This window comes from Nerophis ophidion, linkage group LG06, assembly GCF_033978795.1.
Source record: "Nerophis ophidion isolate RoL-2023_Sa linkage group LG06, RoL_Noph_v1.0, whole genome shotgun sequence".
Lineage (NCBI taxonomy): Eukaryota > Metazoa > Chordata > Actinopteri > Syngnathiformes > Syngnathidae > Nerophis > Nerophis ophidion.
The window spans coordinates 18,842,169-18,860,464 of NC_084616.1; the positions used below are offsets into that span (position 1 = coordinate 18,842,169).

Here is an 18,296-nt window from a genome sequence, read left to right on the forward strand (position 1 = left end):
GATACAAGGACATCCTTCCATGTAAGATGACGCTGAGTGCAAAAGTGCATTGAAAGTATTTAAAAGTCTCAGACTGACTTTGTCAGCGCTGCATTCCACAAGTTGTTTTGTTCTGATCAATAACTTCCTATCTTTCTTAGTTGATCACAGCAGAGTGAAGCTGATGCTCACCACCTCCAAATCTGACACCGACTACATTAATGCCAGTTTCATAAAGGTAAATAAGTACATTATTGTTAGTTTCATAAAGGTAAACACATAAATTCATGTTAGTTTCGTAAAGGTAAATAAATACAATAATGTTAGTTTCATAAAAGTAAATATATACATTATTATTAGTTTCATAAAGGTAAACACATAAATTCATGTTAGTTTCGTAAAGGTAAATAAATACAATAATGTTAGTTTCATAAAAGTAAATATATACATTATTATTAGTTTCATAAAGGTAAACAAATACATTGTTAGTTTCATAAAGGTAAATAAATACATTATTGTTTTATAAAGGTAAATACATTGTTATTTTCATAAAGGCGAATAAATAGATAAATGTTAGTTTCATTAATCCATCCATCCATCCATTTTCTACCGCTTATTCCCTTTCGGGGTCGCGGGGGGCGCTGGCGCCCATCCCAGCTACAATCGGGCGGAAGGCGGTGTACACCCTGGACAAGTCGCCACCTCATCGCAGGGCCAACACAGACAAACAGACAACATCCACACCCACATTCACACACTAGGGCCAATTTAGTGTTGCCAATCAACCTATCCCCAGGTGCATGTCTTTGGAAGTGGGAGGAAGCCGGAGTACCCGGAGGGAACCCACGCATTCACGGGGAGAACATGCAAACTCCACACAGAAAGATCCCGAGCCTGGATTTGAACCCAGGACTGCAGGAACTTCGTATTGTGAGGCAGACGCACTAACCCCTCTGCCACCGTGGCAAATAAATTCATTGTTAGTTTCATCAAAGTAAATAAATACATTGTTAGTTTCATAAAGGTAAACAAAAACATTAATGTTAGTTTCATAAAAGTAAATAAATACATTGTTAGTTTCATAAAGGTAAACAAAAACATTAATGTTAGTTTCATAAAAGTAAATAAATACATTGTGAGTTTCATAAAGGTTAATTATTGTTAGTTTCAGAAAGGTAAATAAATACATTATTGTTAGTTTCATAAAGGTAAACAAATACATGGTTAGTTTCATAAAGGTAAATAAATACAATAATGTTAGTTTCATAAAGGTAAACAAATACATGGTTAGTTTCATAAAGGTAAACAAATACATGGTTAGTTTCATAAAGGTAAATAAATACAATAATGTTAGTTTCATAAAGGTTCATAAATAAATACATTGTTAGTTTAATTAAGGTAAATACATTGTTAGTTTCATAAAGGTAAACAAATACATTAATGTTAGTTTCATAAAGGTAAATACATTGTTATTTTCATAAAGGTGAATAAATAGATTAATGTTAGTTTAATTTAGGTAAATAAATTGTTAGTTTCATCAAAGTAAATAAATACATTGTTAGTTTCATAAAGATAAAGAAATTGTTAGTTTCATAAAGGTAAAAAAAATACATTATTGTTAGTTTCTTAAAGGGGAATAGATTGGTAGTTTAATAAAGGTAAACAAATACATTAATGTTAGTTTCATCAAGGTAAATAAATACTTAGTGAGTTTCATAAAGGTTAATTAATGTTAGTTTCATTAAGGTAAATACAATCATTATTGTTAGTTTCATAAAGGTATATAAAACATTATTGTTAGTCTCATAAAGGTAAATAAATACATTATTGTTAGTTTCATAAAGGTAAATAAATACATTGTTAGTTTAATTAAGGTAAATACATTGATAGTTTTATAAAGGTAAACAAATACAATAATGTTAGTTTCATAAAGGTAAATAAATAATTTTTTACTTTAATTAAGGTAAATACATTGTTAGTTTCATAAAGGTAAACAAATACAATAATGTTAGTTTCAAAAAGGTAAATAAATACGTGGTTATTTTCATAAAGGTAAACAAAACAATAATGTTAGTTTCATAAAGGTAAATAAATACATTGTTAGTTTCATAAAGGTAAACAAATACAATAAAGTTAGTTTCATAAGGGTAAATACATATATTGTTAGTTTAATTAAGGTAAATAGATACATTGTTAGTTTAATTAAGGTAAACAAATACATTATTATTAGTTTCATAAAGGTATATAACACATTGTTAGTTTCGTAAAGATAAATAAATACATTGTTAGTTTCATAAAGGTAAATAAATACATTGTTAGTTTAATTAAGGTAAATACATTGTTAGTTTCATCAAACTAAATAAATACATTGTTAGTTTCATAAAGGTAAACAAATACATTGTTAGTTAAATTAAGGTAAATACATTATTAGTTTGATTAAGGTAAATACATTGTTAGTTTCATAAAGGTAAACAAATACATTATTGTTAGTTTCATAAAGGTAAATAGATACATTGTTAGTTTAATTAAGGTAAATACATTGTTAGTTTCATAAAGGTAAACAAATACATTAATGTTAGTTTCATAAAGGTAAATACATTGTTATTTTCATAAAGGTTAATAAATAGATGAATGTTAGTTTCATTAAGGTAAATAAATTATTTGTTAGTTTCATCAAAGTAAATAAATACATTGTTAATTTCATAAAGGTGAACAAATTAATGTTAGTTTCATAAAGGTGAACAAATTAATGTTAGTTTCATAAAGGTGAAAAAATACATAATTGTTAGTTTCTTAAAAGTAAATACATTTTTAGTTTCATAAAGGTAAACAAATACATTAATGTTAGTTTCATAAAGGTAAACAAATACATTAATGTTAGTTCCATCAAAGTAATTAAATACTTTGTGAGTTTCATAAAGGTTAATTAATGTTAGTTTCATAAAGGTAAATAAATACATTATTGTTAGTTTCATAAAGGTAAACAAATACAATAAAGTTAGTTTCATAAAAGTAAATAAATACATTGTTAGTTTAATTAAGGTAATTACATTGTTAGTTTCATAAAGGTAAACAAATACAATAATGTTAGTTTCATAAAGGTAAACAAATACAATAATGTTAGTTTCACAAAGGTGAAATATGCTGTCATGTGTTTAAAGATGTGTGCTGAGGGTGACGTGCTGTGTTGTGTGCAGGGAGTCGCAGGTTCCAACGCTTACATCGCGACCCAGGGACCTCTCCATCACACAGTGCAGGACTTCCTCAGGATGCTGTGGGAGTACGATATCAAAGTAGGGGGATTTAATTTGACATTTAATTCATGATAATAACATTCACAGTCAATACATTAATACAATTAATAAATATTATTCATTGTTAATTCATATTGATTTTTATTTAAATTTTGAAACTGTCACTTAAGTTTACTAAATTACATTACAAACCCTGTTTCCATATGAGTTGGGAAAGTGTGTTAGATGTAAATATAAACAGAATACAATGATTTGCAAATCTTATTCAACCCATATTCAATTGAATGCACTACAAAGACAACATATTTGATGTTCAAACTCATAAACTTTATTTTTTTTAGCAAATATTAATTAACTTAGAATTTCATGGCTGCAACACGTGCCAAAGTAGTTGGGAAAGGGCATGTTCACCACTGTGTTACATCACCTTTTCTTTTAACAACACTCAATAAACGTTTTGGAACTGAGGAAACTATTTCTTGAAAATTTGAAAACGGAATTCTTTACCATTCTTGCTTGATGTACAGCTTAAGTTGTTTAACAGGCCGGGGTCTTGTTGTCGTATTTTACGCTTCATAATACGCCACACATTTTCGATGGGAGACATGTCTGGACTGCAGGCGGGCCAGGAAAGTACCCGCACTCTTTTACTACGAAGCCACGCTGTTGTAACACGTGGCTTGGCATTGTTTTGCTGAAATAAGCAGGGGCGTCCATGACAACGTTGCTTGGATGACAACATATGTTGCTCCAAACCTGTATGTACCTTTCAGCATTAATGGTGCCTTCACAGATGTGTAAGTTACCCATGCCTTGGGCACTAATGCACCTCCATACCATCACAGATGCTAGCTTTTGAACTTTGCGCCTAGAACAATCCGGATCGTTATTTTCCTCTTTGTTCCGGAGGACACCACGTCCACAGTTTCCAAATATCAATCAATCAATCAATCAATGTTTACTTATATAGCCCTAAATCACTAGTGTCTCAAAGGGCCGCACAAACCACAACACAAACCACTACGACATCCTCGGTAGGCCCACATAAGGGCAAGGAAAACTCACACCCAGTGGGACGTCGGTGACAATGATGACTATGAGAACCTTGGAGAGGACGAAAGCAATGGATGTCGAGCGGGTCTAACATGATTCTGTGAAAGTTCAATCCATAATGGGTCCAACACAGCCGCGAGAGTCCAGTCCAAAGCGGATCCAACACAGCAGCGAGAGTCCCGTTCACAGCGGAGCCAGCAGGAAACCATCCCAAGCGGAGGCGGATCAGCAGCGCAGAGATGTCCCCAGCCGATACACAGGCGAGCAGTACATGGCCACCGGATCGGACCGGACCCCCTCCACAAGGGAGAGTGGGACATAGGAGGAAAAGAAAAGAAGCGGCAGATCAACTGGTCTAAAAAGAGGGTCTATTTAAAGGCTAGAGTATACAAATTAGTTTTAAGATGAGACTTAAATGCTTCTACTGAGGTAGCATCTCGAACTTTTACCGGGGGGGCATTCCAGAGTACTGGAGCCCGAAATGAAAACGCTCTATAGCCCACAGACTTTTTTTGGGCTTTGGGAATCACTAATAAGGTGATAAGGTAAGGTCCTTTGAACGCAGATTTGAAATGTGGACTTGTCAGACCACAGAACACTTTTCCACTTTGCATCAGTCCATCTTTTTATTCTCATTGTTGCTTTTTATTTTTTATTCTTATTGTAATATCTATCTATTTTGTTTCCATTTAAACACCCATTATTTACTTTTAATTGATCTCAACTCTTGTACACTGCTGCTGGAATTTTAATTTTCCTGAAGGAACTCTCCTGAAGGAATCAATAAAGTACTATCTATCTATCTATCTATCTATCTATCTATCTTAGCTGAGCTCAGGACCAGCAAAGCCGGCGGCAATCCTGGGTGTTGTTGATAAATGGCTTTCGCTTTGTATAGTAGAGTTTTAAATTGCACTTACAGATGTAGCGACCAACTGTAGTTACTGACAGTGGTTTTATGAAGTGTTCCTGAGCCCATGTAGTGATATCCTTTACACACTGATGACGGTTTTTGATGCAGCACCGCCTGAGGGATCAAAGGTCCGTGATATCATCGCTTACGTGCAGTGATTTCTCCAGATTCTCTCACCCTTTTGACGATTTTACGGACCGTTGATGGTAAAATCGCAAAATTCCTTGCAATAGCTCGTTGAGAAATGTTCAAAAACTGTTCGACAATTTGCTTACAAATTGGTGACCCTCGCCCCATCCTTGGTTGTGAATGACTCAGCATTTCATGCAAGCTGCTTTTATACCCAATCACGACACCCACCTGTTCCCAATTAGCCTGCACACCTGTGGGATGTTCCAAATAAGTGTTTGATGAGCATTCCTCAACTTTATGAGTATTTATTGCCACCTTTCCCAACTTCTTTGTCACGTGTCTCTGGCATCAAATTCGAAAGTTAATGATTATTTGCAGTTTGAACATCAAATATGTTGTCTTTGTAGCATATTCAACTGAATATGGGTTGAAAAGGATTTGCAAATCATTGTATTCTGTTTATATTTACATCTAACACAATTTCCCAACTCATATGGAAGCGGAGTTTGTATATTATAATATTATTTGGTGGTGGTAAAACCTCTCTTGTGTCTGTAGGTCATAGTGATGGCCTGCCGAGAATTTGAGATGGGGAAGGTAAGTGACAAACACTTGGGACCTTCTTGTGCCGACTCATATTCTCCTATTCTCATTTTGGAAGAAAAAGTGTGAGCGCTACTGGCCGGAGAAAGAGGAGGAGTCCTTCGTGTGCGGGCCCTTTGCTGTCTTTCGGGTGAGTATTCCTCTCAATGAGACCCTGAAAAATCCTCCAGGGTTTTTCCCGTGTTCTGTGCAGGACTGTGAGGAGGACAAAGAAGCACGTGTGACCAGGACCTTAAGGTTGACCTACGACAACGTAGGTGACCAACAAACATATCCAGAAGACTATTAGCGACGTTGTTTGCGTGCACGCCGCTGATGTGCTGGGATTTTTTGTCTTCGGTGCTTCGTTTTCCCCCCCAGTGCGGCCGGACTTTAAAACAGCTGCACTACGTCAACTGGCCGGACCACGGCGTGCCCAACTCCATCCTCCCCATTCTGGACATGCTGGAGGAGATGCGGAGCTATCAGCCTCACGACCACGTCCCCATCTGCATCCACTGCAGGTTGCCGGCCGTGTTTCTTGCAAAGCCTTTTTTGTGTTGATGCTCTTTCAAATTAAACGTCTCTTTTCAACTCCAAATGCCATAATACACACATCGTTTTGAGATGAAAGCTAATTGTTGCGCTAGCAAAAATTGTCCATTGCTAGTCGCTAGTTTATCGCTATTTAACTTAACTTCATAGCTACAATACCCGTCAAACACACCATCAGCAGCTTCTTCATATTTTTATGGATAAATGTACGGCATTTCGATATTGGTTTCAACGACTCATTCTGCTTCAGTAATAACTCCATAACGTACAACTTCCACAATATCCGTCAAACACATCATCAGCAGCTTCTTCACATTTTTTGGATACATGTCCACCGTTTAGATATTATTTTAGGGTCCTTGGCTGGTGTTATCGACTCATTCTGCTTCAGTACAGCGCAGACGAGTCTAAATGCGATAATACACAAAGTGTTTTGAGATGAGAGCTAATTGTTGTGCTAGCAAAAATTGACCAACGATAGTAGCTAGCTTATCGCTATTTAACTTAACCCCTTAGCGACAATACCCGTCAAACACACCATCAGCAACTTCTTCATATCTTCTTGGATAAATATCCGCCGTTTCGATATTGGTTTCATCGACTCATTCCGCTTCAGTAATAACTCCATACATATAACTTCCATAATATCCGTCAAACACATCATCAGCAGCTTCTTCATATTTTTATGTATAAATGTCCACCGTTTGGATATTATTTTAGGGTCCTCGGCTGGTGTTATCGACTCATTCTGCTTTAGTACGCCGCAGACGAGTCTAAATGCGATAATACACAAAGTCTTTTGAGATGAGAGCTAATTGTTTCGATAGCAAAAATTGCCCATTGCTTATCGCTATTTAACTTAACTCCATAGCGACAATACCCGTCAAACACACCATCAGCAGCTTCTTCATATTTTTATGGATAAATGTCTGCCATTTCGATATTGGTTTCATTAACTCATTCTGCTTCAGTAATAACTCCATAGCGTATAACTTCCACAATATCCGTCAAACACATCATCAGCAGCTTCTTCATATTTTTATGGATAAATGTTCGCCGTTTCGATATTGGTTTCATCGACTCATTCTGCTTCAGTAATAACTCCATAGCTTGTAACGTCCACAATATCCGTCAAACACATCATCAGCAGTTTCTTCATACTTTTATGGATAAATGTTCGCCGTTTCGATATTGGTTTCATCGACTCATTCTGCTTCAATAATAACTCCATAGCGTATAACTTCCACAATATCCGTCAAACACATCATCAGCAGCTTCTTCATATTTTTATGGATAAATGTCCACCGTTTAGATATTATTTCAGGGTCCTCGGCTGGTGTTATCGACTCATTCTGCTTCAGTACGCCGCAGACGAGTCTAAATGCGATAATACACAAAGTGTTTTGAGATGAGAGCTAATTGTTTCGCTAGCAAAATTTGGCCATTGCTAGTCGCTAGCTTATCACTATTTAACTTAACTCTATAACTACAATACCCGTCAAACACACCATCAGCAGCTTCTTCATATCTTCTTGGATAAATATCCGCCGTTTCGATATTGGTTTCACGGACTCATTCCGCTTCAGTAATAACTCCATACATATAACTTCCATAATATCCGTCAAACACATCATCAGCAGCTTCTTCATATTTTTATGTATATATGTCCACCGTTTGGATATTATTTTAGGGTCCTTGGCTGGTGTTATCGACTCATTCTACTTCAGTACGCCGCAGACGAGTCTAAATACGATAATACACAAAGTGTTTTGAGATGAGAGCTAATTGTTTCGCTAGCAAAAATTGCCCATTGCTTATCGCTATTTAACTTAACTCCATAGCGACAATACCCGTCAAACACACCATCAGCAGCTTCTTCATATTTTTATGGATAAATGTCCGCCATTTAGATATTATTTTAGGGTCCTCGGCTGGTGTTATCGACTCATTCTGCTTCAGTACGCCGCAGACGAGTCTAAATGCGATAATACACAAAGTGTTTTGAGATGAGAGCTAATTGTTGCGCATGCAAAAATTGCGCATTGCTAGTCGCTAGCTTATCACTATTTAACTTAACTCTATAACTACAATACCCGTCAAACACACCATCCGCAGCTTCTTCATATCTTTATGGATAAATGTCCGCCGTTTCGATATTGGTTTCATCCAGTCATTCCTCTTCAGTAATAACTCCATAGCGTGAAACTTCCACAATATCCGTCAAACACATCATCAGCAGCTTCTTCAAATTTTTATGGATAAATGTACGGCATTTTGATTTTGGTTTCATCGAGTCATTCTGCTTCAGTAATAACTCCATAGCGTGTAACTTCCACAATATCCGTCAAACACATCAGCAGCAGCTTCTTCACATTTTTATGGATAAATGTCCACCGATTAGGTATTATTTGAGGGTCCTCGGCTGGTGTTATCGACTCATTCTGCTTCAGTACGCCGCAGACGAGTCTAGATGCGATAATACACAATGTTTTGAGATAAGAGCTAATTGTTGCGCTAACAAAAATTGCCCATTGCTCGCCGCTAGCTTATGGGTATTTAACTTAACCCCATAGCGACAATACCCGTCAAACACACCATCAGCAGCTTCTTTATATTTTTATGGATAAATGTCCGCCGTTTCGATATTGGTTTCATCGACTTATTCTGCTTCAGTAATAACTCTATAGCGTATAACTTCCACAATATCCGTCAAACACATCATCAGCAGCTTCTTCAGATTTTGATCGGTAAATGTTTCGATATCGGTTTTATCGGCTCATTCTGCTTCAGTAATAACTCCATAGCGTATAACTTACACAATATCCGTCAAACACATCATCAGCAGCTTCTTCATATTTTTATGTATAAATGTCCACTGTTTAGATATTATTTTAGGGTCCTCGGCTGGTGTTATCAACTCATTTTGCTTCAGTACGGCGCAGACGAGTCTAAATGCGATAACACACATAGTGTTTTGAAATGAGAGCTAGCAAAAAATTGCCCACCGCTAAATTGGTGCGGTGAATGTCACAGTGAACCCCGACCAAAACATACTCGCAATATAACCTAATAACTCCATAGCGTACAACACCCGTCAAACACACCATCAGCAGCTTCTTCATTTTTTTATGGATAAATATCCGCCGTTCGGATATTGGTTTCATCGACTCATTCCGCTTCAGTGCGGTGCAGACGAGCAGTGCGACACTCCAGCTGTATCACTCAGTTAGCTAGCTGCGCGCTGCCATGGTTTTGTTGATTTCCTTCTTTAATTCTATAAATATCATCCCCTTCTCCTCAGGGCCGTCCTTCGCACTCACTATTTTCCCAACCATGCTTGGAAAAACAAAAGTTAAGTTCATCCCCAGCTATTAGTGATCTGCACATCGATACTGAAATATCCATACCACCGATACCAGTTCCTTATGCTTTAATATCAATCCTCAAATCAAAATATCAATCATTTTAAGCTAATGTATATCAATGTCAGGATCCCAAGATAAGATTTGTTGATATCAGCATTTTAGTCATCAGCAATTGCATCATCTGAGAAATGGACATTGAAACAGTCTAGGTCTGACTTTGTGCGATATGTACAGCAAGTAGTGGGCATAGAGAGATCAGAAAGCATAATAACAAGTATAAACATTTGATTATTTACAATACGGGGAGGTGGGATGTGGAGATAAAACTCTATCATGCAAAGCGATAGCCATTTATCAACAACACCCAGAAACGCCGCCGGCTTCGCTGGGCCCGAGCTCATCTAAGATGGACTGATGCAAAGTGTAAAAAGGTTTTGTTGTCTGACGAGTCCACATTTCAAATTGTTTTTGGAAACTGTGGATGTCCTGTCCTCCGGAACAAAGAGAAAAAGAACCATCCGGAAGGTTCTAGGCGCAAAGTTGAAAAGCCAGCATCTGTGATGGTATGGGGGTGTATTAGTGCCCAAGGCATGGTTAACTTACACATCTGTGAAGGCACCATTAATGCTGAAAGGTACATACAGGTTTTGGAGTAACATATGTTGTCATCCAAGTTAGGATATAATGGACGCCCCTGCTTATTTCAGCAAGACAATGCCAAGCCACGTGTTACAACAGCGTGGCTTCGTAGTAAAAGAGTGCGGGTACTAGACTGGCCTGCCTGTAGTCCAGACCTGTCTCCCATTGAAAATGTCTGGCGCATTATGAAGCTTAAAATACCACAACAGAGACTCCGGCCTGTTGAACAACTTAAGCTGTACATCAAACAAGAATGGGAAAGAATTCCACCTGAAAATCTTCAAAAATTAGTTTTCTCAGTTCCCAAACGTTTACAGAGTGTTGTTAAAAGGAAAGGCCATGTAACACAGTGGTAAAAAAAAAAGGCACTGTGCCAACTTTTTTTTTTTACAATTATTTGCTGCCATTAAATTCCAAGTTAATGATTATTAGAAAAAAAAAACAAGTTTCTCAGTTGGAAAATTAAATATCTTGTCTTTGCAGTCTGTTCAATTGAATATAAGTTGAAAAACAAAAAAAGAGCTGCAGCCCACAAGAGAAACTTTGGACGCAGCTGACTTGGATGAATCAGTCATATATTTGTCAACTAATTTTTTATCCATTTTTTATTCATTCATTCATTTATTTCAGGCAATGAAACAGACACAGTACAAGGTAGACAAGACATAATAATATTAATTAATATAATGCAAAAGGTTTATGTACAATATGTAAGCGTGATGATCCAGTTTTGCCCGAAAGGGAGTAAAAAATAAGTTAATGTATTCAATCCCACCCCAGCAAATGGTAAATAAAAACAGAATAAAATGATTTTTAATATCCTTTTTCAACTTATATTCAATTGAACGGACTGCAAATACAAGATATTTAATGCTTCAACTGAGAAACTTCATTTTTTTTTTGTTGCTAACAATAAATAACTTAGAATTTAATGGCAGCAAGACGTTGCAAAAAAGTTGTCATAATGGATTTTTACCACTATGTATCTTGGCCTTTCCTTTTAACAACACGTTTGGGAACTGAGATCAATTTTTGAAGCTTTTCAGGTGGAATTCTTTCCATTCTTGCTTGATGTACAGCTTAAGTTGTTCAACCACAGTTATTTGTGGTTGACGAACCCCAAGATGCAGAGACGGAGGCAGGCATAGAATATGAAAACATTATTTAATTAAAACTAAACAAGAACAAACAAAAAGTACGCACGTGGGCGGAATAACAAACTAAGGGAGCTAGCACTGGATGCTAGAAAACAAAAAGGAACTTTAGCATGGAAGCTAGAGGACAGCAATCAGAAAAACTGGAAATAACGAATGGCTAACAAGAACAGCTTACCGCTACGACGACCAGAACAAAATGGTAATAGCAGGTAATAGCTGAAAAGAATCACAGACACGACAAGAGCAACATATGGCAACGACAAGTCCGAATGACAATACAACGATCCAGCAACTGACACAAGACAAAGCAGGTACAAATAGGAGCGGGCTGATTGGCAACAGGTGTGGCCAGGTGCCAATCAGCCGCAGCTGAGGAGGAACACAGCGCTCAGGGAACAAGACAGGAAGCTGACAAAATAAGAGCACTAGACAGGAACTAAAAACAGGAGATACTAAACACAGAGGAAACAGACAAATGCAGAGGAAGAAACTAAAACATAGACAAACTGTCAGGGGAAAGCCTGACAGTCTCCCTTGTGGTATTTTAGACTTCATATTGCGCCAGACATTTTCAATGGGAGACAGGTCTGGATTACAGGCAGGCCAGTCTAGTACCTGCACTCTTTTACTACGAAGCCACGCTGTTGTAACACGTGGCTCGGCATTGTCTTGCAGGGGCGTCCATTATATCCTAACTTGGATGACAACATATGTTGCTCCAAAACCTGTATGTACCTTTCAGCATTAATGTTGCCTTCACAGATGTGTAAGTTACCCATGTCTTGGGCACTAATACACCCCCATACCATCACAGATGCTGGCTTTCAAACTTTGCGTCTATAACAATCCGGATGGTTCTTTTCCTCTTTGGTCTGGAGGACACCACGTCCAGATTCCAAAAACAATTCGAAATGTGAACTCGTCAGACCACAGAACACTTTTACACTTTGCATCAGTCCATCTTGGATGAGCCTGCGATGAGGTGGCGACTTGTCCAGGGTGTACCCTGCCTTCCGCCCGATTGTAGCTGAGATAGGCGCCAGCGCCCCCCGCGACCCCGAAAGGGAATAAGCGGTAGAAAATGGATGGATGGCATCTTGGATGAGCTCTAGCCCAGCGAAGTCGAGGGCGTTTCTGGGTGTTGTTGATAAATGGTTTTGGCTTTGCATGGTAGACATTTAATTTGCACTTACAGATGTAGCGACCAATTGTAGTTACTGACAGTGGTTTTCTGAAGTGTTCCCGAGCTCATGTGGCGATATCCTTTACACACTGAAGTCGCTTTTTGATACAGTACCGCCTGAAGGATCGAAGGGCCATAATATTATCGCTTATGAGCAGTGATTTCTCCAGATTATCTAAACTTTTTGATAATATTACGGACCATAGATGTCCAAATCCCTAAATTCCTTGCAATAGCTGGTTGAGAAATGTTGTTCTTAAACTTTTGGACAATTTGCTTACAAAGTGGTGACCCTCGCCCCGTCCTTGTTTGTGAATGTCTGAGCGTTTCATGGCACCCACCTGTTCCCAATTAGCCTGTTCACCTGTGGGATGTTCCAAATAAGCGTTTGATGCACATCGGGGGCCTTGTGGTTAGAGTGTCCGCCCTGAGATCGGTAGGTCGTGAGTTTAAACCCTGGCCGAGTCATACCAAAGACTTTAAAAACGGGACCCATTACCGCCCCGCTTGACACTCAGTATCGAGGGTCAGAATTGGGGTTTAAATCACCAAAATGATTCCCGGGTGCGGCCAACGCTGCTGCTCACTGCTCCCCTCACCTCCCAGGGGGTAGAACAAGGGAATGGGTCAAATGCAGACTATCAGTGGTACTTTAACTTGAACTTGTCCCTCGACTTTCTCAGTCTTTAAAACTGTTTAAAGGCCTACTGAAATGAGATTTTCTTATTCAAACAGGGCTAGCAGGTCCATTCTATGAGTCATACTGGATCATTTCGCGATATTGCCATATTTTTGCTGAAAGGATTTAGTAGAGAACATCAACAAAAAAGTTCTCAACTTTTGGTGCTGATAAAAAAGCATCACCTTTACCGGAAGTAGCAGACGATGATGTCACAAGTGTGAGGGCTCCTTACGTCCTCACATTGTTTATAATGGGAGCCTCCAGCAGCAAGAGCTATTCGGACCGAGAAAACAACAATTTCCCCATTAATTTGAGCGAGGATGAAAGATTCGTGGATGATGATATTGATAGCGAAGCACTACAAAAAAATAAAAAAAATAAAAAGCAACGGCTCCGGACGGCAGCAGTGTGAGCGTTTGAGATGTAATTAGACACATTTACTAGGATAATTCTGGAAGATCCCTTATCTGCTTATTGTTTTAATAGTGTTTTAGTGAGATTGTAAAGACATACCTCCAGGTCGGATGGCTGCGGTGAACACGCAGTGTCTCAGAGAGAAGCCGAAGAGCCAAGATCACAGCTGCCTTTTAAACAGCTACTGCAGGAGGATGAATAATCCAATGATGTCTCCGGTAAGATATATATCACAATTTCCCCTTCCAAAAACATGCCGGTCGACGTAGAGCAGGGGGCACCAGGTCGCCCGTAAGGACCAGATGAGTAGCCCGCTGGCCTGTTCTAAAAATTGCTCAAATAGCAGCACTTACCAGTGAGCTGCCTCTATTTTTAAAATTGTATTTATTTACTAGCAAGCTGGTTTCGCTTTTCTTGACATTTTTAATTCTAAGAGAGACAGAACTCAAATAGAATTTGAAAATCCAAGAAAATATTTTAAAGACTTGGTCTTCACTTGTTTAAATAAATTCATTTATTTTTTTACTTTGCTTCTTATAACTTTCAGAAAGACAATTTTAGAGAAAAAATACAACCTTAAAAATTATTTTAGGATTTTTAAACACATATACCTTTTTACCTTTTAAATTTCTTCCTCTTCTTTCCTGACAATTTAAATCAATGTTCAAGTAGTTTTATATTTTTTTGGAAAGAAGAATAAATACATTTTAATTTAATTCTTCATTTTAGCTTCTGTTTTTTCGACGAAGAATATTTGTAAAATATTTTTTCAAACTTATTATGATTAAAATTCAAAAAATTATTCTGGCAAATCTAGAAAATCTGTAGAATCAAATTTAAATTTTATTTCAAAGTCTTTTGAATTTATTTGAAAATTTTTGTTCTGGAAAATCTAGAAGAAATAATGATTTGACTTTGTTAGAAATATAGCTTGGTCCAATTTGTTATATATTCTAACAAAGTGCAGATTGGATTTTAACCTATTTAAAAAATTGTCATCAAAATTCTAAAATTAATCTTAATCAGGAAAAATGACTAATGATGTTCCATAAATTCTTTTTTTTTTATTTTTTCAAAAAGATTCGAATTAGCTAGTTTTTCTCTTCATTTTTTTTCGGTGGAATTTACAATTTTAAAGAGTCGAAATTGAAGATAAACAATGTGTAAAAAATATATTCTTATTTTTTTGTGTGTTTTCTCCTCTTTTAAACCGTTCAATTAAGTGTTTTTCCCATCATTTATTCTCTACAAAAAAACCTTCCGTAAAAGGAAAAAAAATATACGACGGAATGAAAGACAGAAATACCCATTTTTTTAAATATATATATGGATGTATTTATTAAAAGTAAATTGAGCAAATTGGCTAATTCTGGCAATTTATTTAAGTGTGTATCAAATTGGTAGCCCTTCGCATTAATCAGTACCCAAGAAGTAGCTCTTGGTTTCAAAAAGGTTGGTGACCCCTGACGTAGAGAAACGTGTTCGCTTGACCGCTCTGTGTTAAAAACAAAGAAACACCGGCTGTGTCTCGGTTGCTAAAGGCAGCTGCAATCCACCGCTTTCCACCAACAGCATTCTTCTTTGACGTCTCCATTATTAATTGAACAAATTGCAAAATATTCAGAAACACAGATGTCCGAATTACTGTGTAACTATGCGATGAAAAGAGACGACTTTTAGCCGTGTGTGGTGCTGAGCTAATATTTCCTGACAGTCCGTGACGTCACGCGACGTTTTCAACAAGAATCTCCGCGGGAAATTTAAAATTGCAATTTAGTAAACTAAAAAGGCCGTATTGGCATGTGTTGCAATCTTAATATTTCATCATTGATATATAAACTATCAGACTGCGTGGTCGGTAGTAGTGGGTTTCAGTAGGTCTTTAAACCATTTTGGCCTCAACACGGACCCTTGGGGAACACCACAAGCAATGCCAAGAGTATCTAATAAATATCGACCCCTTGGGAATCTTTGGCCTTTAGCCACACAAACACACGGTGATTCCTTGATTAAAATTCCCGGGGGTGAAGCTTTACTATGGATCAGAGCGGTCAATCGAACATGGATCTCGACCACTTGTCAACCGGCAGGTTTGGGTGAGAAAATTGTTTCAAAAAGTCGCCTCTTACCGGAGATCTGTGGAGTTTGCGCCGTCCTTGTATCTGCCGTGACTTGCCTCAGAGACTGGCCTCAAGACACCTGTAGACACACCCCTCCGACTATCAGGTACTATTTAATCTCACTAAAACACTAGCAACACAATAGAAAGATAAGGTATTTCGCAGAATTATCCAGGTAAATGTGTCTAAAAACATCTGAATCCGTCCCAATGCAATCGCCTTTTATGTATTTATTTTTTTTCTATCCATCCATCCATTTTCTACCGCTTATTCCCTTTCGGGGTCGCGGGGGGCGCTGGCGCCTATCTCAGCTACAATCGGGCGGAAGGCGGGGTACACCCTGGACAAGTCGCCACCTCATCATATTTTTTTTCTAGTCCTTTGCTATCAATATCATCATCCACAAATCTTTCATCCTCGCTCAAATTAATGGTGAAATTGTCATTTTCTCGGTCCGAATAGCTCTTGCTGCTGCAGGCTCCCATTATAAACAATGTGAGGACGTCACAGTTAGTTGGTGATGAACCCCAAGCTGCAGAGACGGAGGCGGGCATAGAATATGAAAACATAATTAAAACAAAACAAGAACAAACAAAAAGCACGCACGTGGGCGGAATAACAAACTAAGGGAGCTAGCACTGGAAGCTAGAAAACAAAAAGGAACTTTAGCATGGAAGCTAGTGGATAGCAAACAGAAAAACTGGAAACAACTAATGGCTAACAAGAACAGCTTTCCGCTACAGCGGCCAGGACAAAATGTAGCACGACAGGTAATAGCTGAAAAGAATCACATCGACACGACAAGAGCAACATATGGCAACGACAAGTCCGAATGACAATACAATGATCCAGCACTGTATGGAGGAACAAAGCAGGTAAAATAGGAACTGGCTGATTGACACCAGGTGTGACCAGATTCCAATCAGCCGCAGCTGAGTGAAAACAGGACACAGGGAGACAAACAGGAAGCTGAACCAAAACAAGAGCACTAGACAGGAACTAAGGACAGGAAATACTAAACACACAGAGGAGAAACTAAAACACAAACTGTCAGTGGCAACTCTGACAGACGTGAGGAGCCCTCACCCTTGTGACGTCATCGTCTGATACTTCCAGTACAGGCAAGGCTTTTTTATCAGCACCAAAATTTGCGAACTTTTTCATCTATGTTCTCTACTAAATCCTTTCAGCAAAAATATGGCAATATCGCGAAATGATCGGGTATGACACATAGAATGGACCTGCTATCCCCGTTTAAATAAGAAAATCTCATTTCAGTAGGCCTTTAGAGGGGAACATCATCACAATTTCAAAAAGGTTAAAAACAATAAAAATCAGTTCCCAGTGGCTAGTTTTATTTTTCGAAGTTTTTTTCTAAATTTTACACCTCCCGGAATATCCCTTAAAAAAGCTTTAAAGTTCTTGATTTTCGATATTTGCGATGCGACTGTCCATTTCCCTGTGACGTCATACCGGGCTTCCAATACAAACAACATGGCAGTTACCACAGCAAGATATAGCGACATTAGCTCGGATTCAGACTCGGATTTCAGCGGCTTAGGCGATTCAACAGATTACGCATGTTTTGAAACAGATGGTCGGAGTATGGAGGCAGATAGCGAAAACGAAATTGAAGAAGAAACTGAAGCTATTGACGCTATTCGGCCATAGCATGGGTGTACCTAATGAAGTGGCCCATAGCATGGCTGCCTCATTAGCATCGCCGGTAAAATGTGCAGACCAAACGATCAGGACTTTCGCATCTTGTGACACTGGAGCAACTTAAATCCGTCGATTGGTAAGTGTTTGTTTCGCATTAAATGTGGGTATCTAGTTTCAAATGTACATACAGCTAGCATATATAGCATGTTAGCATCGATTAGCATAGCATGTTAGCATTTATTAGCTGGCAGTCATGCTGCGACCAAATATGTCTGATTAGCACATAAGTCAACAACATCAACAAAACTCACCTTTGTGATTTCGTTGACTTAATCGTTGCAGATGCATCTGCAGGTTATCCATACATCTCTGTGCCATGTCTGTCTTAGCATCGCTGGTCAAATGTGAAGACACTTTGGTACATTCAATGGGGGTCTGGCGGCAGATTTCTTGCCAGTGGTGCAACTTGAATCCCTCCCTGTTAGTGTTGTAACACCCTCCGACAACACACCGACGAGGCATGATGTCTCCAAGGTTCCAAAAAAATTAATACAAAAAAGGCATAAAAAATTATACAAAAGAAATAAGAAAAAAAAAAAATAAAAG

At 38.0% G+C, this 18,296-nt stretch overlaps 1 protein-coding gene across 3 annotated transcripts in view; it reads left to right on the forward strand.

Moving 5' to 3' along the window:
* Positions 1 to 18,296, forward strand: part of ptpn22 (protein tyrosine phosphatase non-receptor type 22) — a 51,275-nt gene that overhangs the window by 7,698 nt on the left and 25,281 nt on the right. For all 3 annotated transcript variants that reach the window (XM_061902937.1, XM_061902935.1, XM_061902936.1), the window contains exons 2-8: positions 1 to 21; positions 141 to 217; positions 3,177 to 3,272; positions 5,890 to 5,928; positions 5,993 to 6,064; positions 6,128 to 6,187; positions 6,295 to 6,437. The exon at positions 1 to 21 is cut by the window's left edge and continues 88 nt beyond it. In XM_061902937.1, the coding sequence (XP_061758921.1) occupies positions 1 to 21; positions 141 to 217; positions 3,177 to 3,272; positions 5,890 to 5,928; positions 5,993 to 6,064; positions 6,128 to 6,187; positions 6,295 to 6,437 (508 nt within the window). The remainder of the gene's footprint in view (positions 22 to 140; positions 218 to 3,176; positions 3,273 to 5,889; positions 5,929 to 5,992; positions 6,065 to 6,127; positions 6,188 to 6,294; positions 6,438 to 18,296) is intronic.